Source organism: Doryrhamphus excisus, chromosome 11 (genome assembly GCF_030265055.1).
Source record: "Doryrhamphus excisus isolate RoL2022-K1 chromosome 11, RoL_Dexc_1.0, whole genome shotgun sequence".
Classification (NCBI taxonomy): Eukaryota; Metazoa; Chordata; class Actinopteri; order Syngnathiformes; family Syngnathidae; genus Doryrhamphus; species Doryrhamphus excisus.
Window position 1 is genome coordinate 8,591,869 of NC_080476.1, and position 10,939 is coordinate 8,602,807.

Sequence of the window (10,939 nt, forward strand, 5' to 3'; positions counted from 1 at the left end):
TACAGGCTTTTTTCCCCACTTGTGCTATTTTTTAATTCAGATTTCACGATGGCATTGATCGTACTTTCCATCGATCACAAGATCATCCTCATATTTTTTCTTGACACTAATTAGAAAGAAAATGGTACAATTAAAAAACATTACAATAGTATTGCTTATTTTATCTTTATGAATTTTTTTGCAGTAATTGCAAAGCTGTAAAATTATTAGGGGTTACTCTGAATATACCTGGCCTCCTCTAACCCGTTTGCCTATGATTTATTAAAATTGTTATTTTACATTTTCCTCATGTTGATAAAGTATCTTATATGTTTAGGAATGGGTAGTTTTTCATGTATTGCCATTGTTTGTTTGTTTTGTTTTGTTTGTTTTTTTATGCACCCAAACATCCCAACAAAGAAATGTAATATTTCTTAAACAACAGGTTTTATTTTGTAAAACAAGACTATCACACATAAAACATAGACCAACTTCTTTCTAAATTGTCAGTCTCAATACATAGAATATACAAAAACTGTACATTTGACAGGCAGTTATGGCATCCAATGAGTACAAAACATGAGATAATGCATATTTCTATTGGCTTGTTAGAAACGGCAAAACAATCCCAAATGGTGAGCACACACGTGCACGCACACACACACACACACACACACTCACACACACAATAAATTATTTATGGGATAGCTCATATACCAGATACAGTAGGTCCCACATGCTTTCCATGTCAAATTCATAATACATCAAATGAAAGGTAGCATTCCCAGCTCCAAAATGTCAGAAGGTACACGCCAGCAAACCAAGAATATGGTAAAAATACTTTACACAAAAACTACTTTTTGTACTTCACAAACAATTCAAATGATCATTACATTTTCTAATGAACATGACAATACAGCATTATGATAACATTATGATAATGAAAGGTGGTAAAGTGGTGTCACTGCAATGGTGGATAATACTGAAGAATCTCATATAGTATGAGATGAAAAAACAATGAACAGACAGATTGTATGAAAGTTGATACAAAACAATTCTAATGACCTTTTCCAGGGGTGAACATTAAATGCTAAATTTGTAGGGTTTTTAGTCTTCTATAGACACTTCTGGTTAAGGCTTGGCAATTTCAAGCACATCGTGGCAAGGCACTGACTTCTATGATATTATCAACATTAGTAGCACAACAGTGAGTCCAGTTCCAGTATATAGAATCCTTAATTCTTCTTCTTGAGATGTTTAATGGCTATGAAGGTCTAAGCATGCCAAGCAAACAAAAAAAGTTTAGAATGGACAGTAAGGAGAAATGTGAGAATATTAGGAGGCCCATGAAAATACTTTCACCTTTCTTCACCGTGGTCTTCCTCCACCCAGGCCACAATTTTGCCTTCCCAACCAGGAACAATGGCTCCGTCTAAGAAAACCTTCTCTCACACACAGGGACATATACATACAGTATAATTTACTACTTTGTGCACTGTACATTAACAACTATATTGCTGTCCGTCTGTTCTGCTGTACTACAAAAGTTCTGTTCTCACCTCCTCTTTCACAGTACCAAATTCAGGGTCCATGGCCTTAAAGTGATACCTGTAGTTTCCCTCTTGATCCACAGCTGCTTTCACATCCTTGAGAGTGACCTCTCCCAGCCTGTAATAATATCCACCATCATCGCATTTTGTAAATATTAACCCTCCTGCATATCATATTATACATAAACATTACAAACGCTTCCTACTTTTTGGGTATGTTGATCATGGAAGGTGTAGGGGATCTTCCAGTGAAATAGAGTATCTTTGTGGAGGAGGTGGCGGTGCTGTTAGACTGGCAAACCCCTGCAATGAAACAAAAAAACATAGTGAATTTACACAAATCTGCTGTATGTGTAAATGTGTCAGAAAGGAGGACATCTTACTTGGCCAAGAGTCAGAGTCGCTGTTCAAGCCTTTGCGTCTGGGAGATTTCCCTCTGGACTGCAGTAGGATAATAAATGTTAAAAAAAAAAAAGACTAAATGTTTTGACTTCCCAAAAATACATAAAATAAACACACCCTGTGTGACTGAAGAGCATGTAGTCTATCAATGAGTGACATGATGCCCTGCTCCAGGGTGTCTAGAGTGTGGTGCTGGGGGTCGTGGGCTCTGAAGTCGTTCCTTAAACTTCTGAGTGCATCTCGGAGCAGCTGGACCTCCTCTGCCTGCAAACAAAACATCAATTTGTTTTCATAATTTATCACCTTTACAAAGATGTTATGTTGTTCAAATTCTGTATAGTTAATGCTATATGATGTTAGTGTCTGCATTAAGTCATATGTAAGACAATACAAGAGGTGTACTTGTTCAGGAGAGTAAAATAATAGCAACGGACCCAAAAACAGAAGTTATGGCGCCACACAAAACAATACAAATAAAAAATACTGGATGTTTTTCCAAGACAGTACACTAAAACGTCAAAAAAACACTACACTTACACTTGATATGGAGGGAGCAGGGTTTCCAGTGTAATAGTAGCCATTGTTATCAGCGCATGGGGAAATCTACAAATATATATACAGTATATTCATTCTCAAGTAAGTCTAATAACCCAAAATTAGAAAAGGAATAAACAAATTCAATACTACCTGTTGAAGATCTCTATTCATAAGATCTTGCATCATACTGTTTTTATGGTCCAGTTCTTTTTGCAACACTTTCTGTCAACCACAACGAAAAATGAGAACATATTGCAAACTGGACAAGTGGACTGTTTTACTGATGCTAATATCTAAAGTGAAAGAAGTACCTGTTGTTTTTCGCTTTCCTCAAGCTTGTATTTGAGTTGTTGCACAAGTCTGTCCCTCTGCCCAACTTCCTTCTTCACAGATACATTGTAGTAATAGAAAGAATAGTCAAGTTTGGCAAAGTTTTGACTCAATATAAAGCCCAATTTTTGCCATGTTTACCCGAAACCCACAACAATTTCTATGTCTCTATATTCCTTCAGTTCCATCGCAGTACTATTTATATATTTGTATTTGTATCAGATCTAGTAAACAGTAAGTAAAGTAAACAGGCGTTTAGGACAAGGAGGCTGATATTGGAGCTGGAATAATGACCAATGTTGTCATATGACAACATTCCGCTGACATTACGCTCACCTCCTGATTCACTGTTGTCCCTCTGCGGAAAAGATTAAGTGGTGAGCAGACCACGACTCAATCAGCGCCACATGAGAATGATAATTTCATCTTTATTATTCTGATTACTCATTGGTAAGATACCCGTATCTATAACAAAAGTTATGCTTTCACTTATAGTGACTAGTAGCTATTTTGACTGACATACTACTCAGGTTATATACAGAACAATTGCAGAATTTTGTGTACAACACATTACCTTTTATGTTTTATGCTAACAGACTACAGTTCCCATGATGCTTACAGTGCCACACAAGAAAGTAGGTTTTTTTCATGTTTTGAGAGAAGTCATATGTAGTGATTGACAAATCTTATTAACACTGTCGCAGTTGTTGAACTGTGATGAAAAAAGCACCCGCTGATTGATGGTGTGAACACCGACATTGCAAGATTTATAGTGTGCTTATAGCACTACATGTTCGGTTCCAATTATGCCTATATAATATATATGCAGTAAATATATATTCTCTCTGTTCAAAGAAGGAGTTAGCTCTTTGGGACTTGGTTCTTTTTAAAAGCAGCTCGCAGACTGAAATATTGTGGGCCAGCCTGTACTACTTTATAGAAAGTGATGTCTCCCCCTGCTGGCCGTTACAAATAATGCACATTGAATAAAATGTGGTTATCAACACGATACCTTGCAGTCACTCCAGAGGCGAGTACATTCCTCCAGTTTCCATTGTAGCTCAGTCTAGGGAAAATAACATATTATAACATATTATACATACATAACAATACTTCCAATCAAGCAAATTGGTTATCATAGACCAGCTTTGCATTTCCTACCTTTTGATTGTTAAGTTCATCTTTAGTCATGCTGGCTCGTAGAAGTTCTTGCTTCAGCTGAAGTATCGATGCCTCCTGCGTGCACAGCCTCTGCTGCTGGGCCTCCTGGATGTTTATAAAATTCCCCAACAGTCTTTGTGTACTGTAGGTTAACAGGTAATTAAGCTCCGTAAATAAACTCTATGCAGCTTACCTTGACTCCCTGTAGGTTTCTCATCTCTTGCTTACAGCGCAATAGTTCCCTCTAAGGAAGGAAATTAAATATTAATAAGAGTTAGAGATCAAATGAATGGCTTATCTTCCTGGTAGTAAAAATGGATTTTGTACAGTAAGTACCTTCAGTTCTCGAGCCTCCTCCATGCTCTGATCCAAACGGCTGCGGATGATGACCTGGGAAGACGGCAAACAAGGAACGAGTGTGAGAATGAGCAGAAAACTGATATCTGAGTTACCCTCCAGCACACCCGCACATAGCTGCACACACACACACACATTGTCAAGAGGAAGAAATGTGATCTGAGTGGCACACAAAGAGCTAGGGTAAGAAGGGAAACAGAGAGCGAGAAAAGAGAGAGAGACAGAAAATAAGAAGAAGGTGAGGATGTGTACCAGTTGCTGCTCAGGGTGACCTTCATCCAAAGTCAAAGACAGATCTTGCTCATCCTCTGGCAGAGAGCCTTGTAGCAGCAGGGCCTTAAAAGGAAAGAGGACATGACATTGACAGGTTGTGAGTCTAAAGATCGGTCTAAAGATTGTGTTATATTTAGACTCTATGGTTATAGCTAACAATGCACATCATTGGGACACATCTATTTCGACTATTAAGCCCTCGAAAAAAAATAGTCCGCCAGATAAAAGGTTTTTCATGTTAGCTACTACAATAATAATATTGCTGTAGCTTGGATAATATACAAGTCAGTTATGTAATTAGAACACTGTTGCCGTTTAAAAAAAAAATTTGACGTCTGTTTTTAGCTGACTCGTATTAACTTATTTTCTTGCGCTAGAATGCACAGAAAAGGGAAAGAAATGTGTTCATGTTTCACATAAGAAACAAAAAAAGTGCAGTTCCCATCAAAAATGGCTTCAGCTCTACAGATGCTATGTCTGCTTGGCAGATGGTGTATTGTAGTAATATTGTTTACCATCATAAATCAGTCATAGTTAAAGGTAATTACAATCACACAAGGCCATAACAAACATACATACAGCCGCCTTGCAGTAATCATTTATCATACAAGGAAATCACTAACATTTAAGTCAACCCAAATTCAGGGAACACACATTGTAGCATGTAAGCCATCACAACAATGTACCTGCAAAGCAGACACCATTTTACGGGTCTCCTCCACTTCCTTCTCCAAACTTTCACTGATGGAATCCTCCCACGCTGTCGCCGCTACAGCAATAGATGACTCCACCGTGGCTGCACACACAGGTACACGACCATTATAGGACAGATGATGCACAAATCAAAGCTAATATGTAGAACTCACCGCTGGTCTCTGACTTTGCATGGTCTTCTTGCTGTGTGTCTGCATGATTGCTGGGTAAAGCTCTTGGAGATGGTGGCGGACTTGCTGAGCTGAGACTCATGGGGGAAAAAAAAGTACCGATTACTTCATTTGTTCTAAAAAGGCGAGTTGTAAGCAAAAGCATGAAGAAATACAAACAGTGTACTGTACTCCATTTAACAGGATATGTTGTTAAAGTTATTTTGTATTGGTTTTAGTGTAATTACATGCAAATCAGGTATACACACCCACACACACCACACACACACACACATATATATATAAATATACACTGCCTGCTCTTACCATTTAATCTGCGTCCCGCCCATCATACACTGCAGACTGTTTGAACTGTGCTGTTTCTCCAGACTCATGATAGTTTGTCTGTTTCCACACACACGCCCTCTGCCTCGAAGCTGGCCACGTGCTACCATGGCAACCAGCACAGCATGTCTTATTAAAGCATCTTCGTCTTAATTTAGCTTCATAAACTTTTGGTACACCAGCTCAATAAAAAGTAACATGCAAAATGTATTTGATTTTACGGGTTCAATTACGACAAAAAGAACGATTAATGATTCAGCAAGTTTTTGCAATTGATTTTTTGATGACAACATTGAGGTTTTTATTAGCTGTAAACTGTAATCGTCAAAATTATTATGAAATTCCTGAATATATTCTTGAAATATTTCATTGTGTATGTAGAGAATCTATAGATTCACTGAATTGAATTGAATATATATATATATGATATGATATATATGATACAAATTGATACATAGGTGCGCAAGGTAACAAAATCCCAGTACAATCGGTGTATCAGAAGTCGACCTTTACAAAGACAGGACTGATGAGTTTTGAGAAGTATTAATTCATTATTATTGTGGGACCAAAACATCAAACATACCCCTCAATATGATGCGGTGTACTTGTGAAAAAAAACACAAGCTAATAGCACATGTGACTGGAGAGAATAAAGGCTGGTTAGTTCTTTTCTCGCCATCTGCTTTTGCACGCGCGCGCGCGCACACACACACACACACACACACACACACACACACACACCATTGGTATGTTACCAACACGTCACTGTTGGGCATCACAAATAGTCAGAGAATGCGGTCTACTGTTCCCTAAGTTGGTGTTCAAGATGGCAAATTAAGCATTTACCAAAAGTTGGTGCTTTCTTATCATGATGGAAAATTGCTAGGCAGCCTCGGAAGGGGATCATGTTCTGCTTCAGAATGTCACATTACATGTTGGAATTCATGTTTCCTTCAGTTAAAAAAGGTTATATGATGGCAATGGTGGGACATTATTTCCTATGGGAAAAAATGTATTAAAATCGGCATCACAGAACTCTTTTTAAGATTGGAGGTTCCACTGTAAGACATTAGTGAGAAGTAGTCAATACTAAATTGCAGTAATAGACCAGAAAATTGAAGCTATCTGTGTCTCTCAATAAGCAGATTTCTAATTTTACATGCAGCATTTAAGAAATTGCTGCAGGCAAGTCAAGCACTGAAGTTTTGATGTCTACATGAATCCCATCTGCAATTTTAAAAGCTCATTTAGGGATAAGAAGATTAAAACGTTACTTCTTGTGCAAACATATACTGACAAATTTAAAATAAACGTCTCTCCGAGGTGTTCAAATGGGTTGTTGTAAATCAAAGCACACGCTAAAATCAAAATATATTCATGTTCATGCTTTCAAAATTTAAGCACCACATTGAGAAACCTTGGAGATTATGATAACAAATATTTGAAATTACCTCATCATTTGTGCGTTATTGTCCTGCTCATCTGGGTTTCCCCTCTCATATTGCTTCACCAGTGCACGCACACACACGCTCTTCTCCACTTCAGACCTCCAGCCACTATAATTATAAGATAATTTATATATCATTATTGTGGTTGTAGTTTACTGTAGTATGAAACTGCCCTGCATTATATAAAGTGTGTTTGTAATATGTTGCCCCTTTCATGTAGATAATTAAGGTAAACAAAATATTAGAAACACCTCTCAGTAGGATGCAGTGCAGTTCTACAGTATCAGAAAAAAATATCTTCAATGCATCTGATTTGCAATATTTGCACCCACTGTACCTGTGAATGCGTGAGGAGCCTGCATGCAGTGAGGCGTCATATCGAGCTGACGCCAGCGCAGCAGCAGCGCCTTGTGCAAGCGCCACAGTGGACAGGGGGTTGTGACTGGATGGACATGCTGCCAAGCCCCTCCCACTTCCTGAAGCCACCCTGTGATTGGCTGAAGGCTTGAAGTGTGCAGCCAGAGCCAGAATTACCCTCATCAAAGATTTTAGGTTACCTTCAACAATGTCTGCAGAAAGCACATACAGTATGTCTTATGAATGAATGCATACTATATTTACTGTGCATTTCAGCAATTGTGGATGCCTACAAAATGATTTACCTCTTGCTGAGATGTGCGGCATGCGTATGTGTCTGGAGGAAATGAACTGCAACACTTGTTCCACATTCTTCCTGCTTTCGTCTTTGCTCTGAGGATTCACGAAAACACCCTCAAGCAGCTCCCCGGCTGCAACATAGAAAAAGATTGCGAGAGGAAAAACAAGTATTTAGGAGATTACAGGATACAACAGATTAGGCTTCCAATATTCTCTATATTAACACATTCTCATCAGCATAGTGCCAACTATGGTCAACTGGCAGCAAGTTAATGAGAATTCTTGGCAGTTGGTCCCATCTTAGCCTTAATTTTAACTGTGGACTTGACAACAATGTGTGTAATAAAAAATTAAAAAATAAAATAAAAAAAAGTACAGTGCACCTACTGTATTCCTGAAATAGTGGCAGAGGCATTTATTTACTCAACTACAGAGAGTACCTGGTGTTCATTTGAGAAGATGCCACTATTTGATTATATATGATTAGTTAAAAAAAAACAGCTCCAGGAATGAATTTACTATGAAACGTGTGGAAACAATATGCTTAACCTTAAATTAAATTGCCATTACTTTTTTGTGAATGTTAACAATTCAGAATTTTTTTTGTTCATAGTCTGCTGATTTCAATTATTCTCCCCATTTCATGATTAAAATGCACAGCTTAGATGCTTTACTTGTGTAATAAATCGTTTGCCACATCTATCCCTGCTGGAGCCTATCCCAGCTGTCTTCGGGCGAGAGGCGGGGTCCCTGGACTGGTCGCCAGCCAATCACAGTCATTTGCCACAAGTTTATTTTATTTTTAGACAGTGGGTTTTGGTGTACTGGGTTTACCCCACCTCTCGCCCAAAGTCAGCTGGGATAGGCTCTGGCTACCCCAGCAACCCTGGTAAGGACATAGAAAACGAATGGATGGACAGTGGGCTTTGCAGGTGTACAGTCGCCCCCTGCTGGAGATTTGCAGATTGCAGGTTTACTCTTGGCATTTGGTCTTAAAACTTGTCCATGACACAAAGATGCATGTTCTTTTTTCTGTGCATAATAACCTTGAAATGCATATGTCCGAATATGTGCTTGAATGTTGACATATCTTGCCTTTTTTAACATTTTTCTCTGCAGAAAAATCCCGTCAGAATGAAGGAGGAAGTGACGTTACTTTGAGAATCCTTCCTCTTTGGAGCCCCACATTAAATACACAGGTTCTATACTGTGCATTTCTTGATTTTCTGTTGTGTATATATTTTTATATTATGCCCCCTAAGTAGGCTATTGCCGCAAAACTCTAGAAGACGGAGTAAACCTGTTCACATTTCCAAAAGATTCCACCAGCCACCAACTCATCACAACACACTATCAGTCAATATTATTATTGTTGTGAATATTTTTCTTTTATTGCTTTGCTGTGCATCCATGACTGTGTTTTGTTGAGTCTGTTTGCCGGAACTCGTATTTAGGAGTTGTTTTCTGGCGGATGAAAGCAGTATAATAAAAAAAATTTATTACGTGAATATCTTTTATAAATTCGCATTTTTCAAACATCTGTTGGTGTCATGAGTACTTAAACTTAACGGCTGAGCAAATTTGCCAATAAAACATAAAAACAATTATGTACAGCTACAGAATTTACTCAAATAGTGGCACAGGAATTCTGTGAATGGCAATAGCAGGAATGTTACATCACTGCAAATGACATACTTTATACAGTAATAATAATCTATTAAAAACATACAATGTTTTAGTGTGTACCTACAGTAAATTAATATGCCTGAATTGGCATTCTCCCGATTATATCACCAGCACAAACCGATAAACCTAATGCAATATGAAAATATATGCGTATTTATTTACCAACGATCTCTATTAGTTGTATGAGAACAACCCCATCCTGCAGATCCCGCCGGAGGTCAGTGATGGGCCTCAGTCCGGGTTTCCTCTTCAACTGAGAATTCACCCAGGAAGTGTAGGTGGTCAATTGATGCTGTATTTTTTGGAAGAAACACACAAACAGGCCACGTTTTAATTAAAAATATACACAAAAGGCTGAGACAATAGCAAAACAAACGAGATCCTTTGTTTATTATACTAGGACAAAGGGGGGATGGGGGCGGGGTCGCCCAGTTAATAATACATTGAAATACAGAAATCAGTTATAGACAACATTTCTATTTGACAAAATTATATTATTGAGATATTGTTTTTGTGGTATATATTAGGCAATGTCATTATATTTTACCACTGCTGTTCCGTCACGTGACTCACCGTTGTCCAGGATACACAGTCACAAACCCACTCATTGACAATACAAGTATACTAATCTTGTACATTTTAATCTTAGTATTTATTCTAATTTCTTTTCATTTAGCAACTCGACAATCAGAAACCAACGTCAGCTACTGTTCAAAAATGACGACAGTTGTTCACGGTTTGGAACTAGCTAGCTGGTGCATGTTGAGGTTAGCATGTTGTACCTTTATGCACCGCACATCTTGCCATCTATTTAAACTGTCTCATTATCTTATTTTATCCTCGTCGACCAATTTGAGGTTTTCTACAGCTGAGCTAGTAATAAACAGGAAGCAAAAAGTACCTCGTTAAAGCCTCCGTGCAGCACCTCATCCAGCAAACTTCCCCGAGAAAGTGAGGCGATCATCTTTTCACTCGAAAACCCATTAAGCCAGCTAACTAGCAACTGGAATGTAATCTCATGGTGTTCGGCCGTAATAAAATAGGCTAACTAAACACTGCTGTAGAGCTCCAAACGTCAATCATTTGATGGACGGGAGGAGGAAGAGACATCCGTTAGTCAAGCTCAGACACCGGAGTCAAGTAAATGTTCCCGCACAACTTAATTTCCGATTGGTTCCTTCAGAATAACAGCAGTGATTATGCACTTCCGGTATCATCTGAGCCACGTTTTAGCTTAAGAGTGAAATATCAATTTCTAATTTCCTTAAATTTAAATGTGCTTCAGCGACTAGCCGTTTTGTGTAAACGTGGTTTGAAGCAAAACTTTTAAATCACTGAAATACACATCAGG

The 10,939-nt window shown here is 38.2% G+C and overlaps 1 protein-coding gene across 2 annotated transcripts; it reads right to left on the reverse strand.

Annotated features, from left to right (window-relative positions):
- Positions 1-422: 422 nt before the first annotated feature.
- On the reverse strand, positions 423-10,754 carry LOC131138219 (dixin-like). Of its 2 annotated transcripts, none has more exons than XM_058086959.1 (21): positions 10,490-10,754; positions 9,751-9,880; positions 7,908-8,033; positions 7,583-7,814; positions 7,249-7,353; positions 5,456-5,544; positions 5,276-5,385; positions 4,569-4,652; positions 4,296-4,349; positions 4,153-4,203; positions 3,960-4,064; positions 3,811-3,864; positions 2,780-2,851; positions 2,619-2,690; positions 2,469-2,534; positions 2,049-2,195; positions 1,913-1,970; positions 1,736-1,832; positions 1,539-1,647; positions 1,342-1,421; positions 423-1,253 (listed from the first exon to the last, which is right to left on the reverse strand). In XM_058086959.1, exons 1-21 carry the CDS (start codon positions 10,550-10,552, stop codon positions 1,244-1,246), a joined length of 1,914 nt encoding a protein of 637 aa, XP_057942942.1. In that variant the 5' UTR covers positions 10,553-10,754; the 3' UTR covers positions 423-1,243. The 2 variants fall into 2 exon arrangements, with proteins under 2 accessions (XP_057942942.1, XP_057942941.1); XM_058086958.1 differs by having other exon boundaries at positions 5,456-5,550.
- Positions 10,755-10,939: the final 185 nt, after the last annotated feature.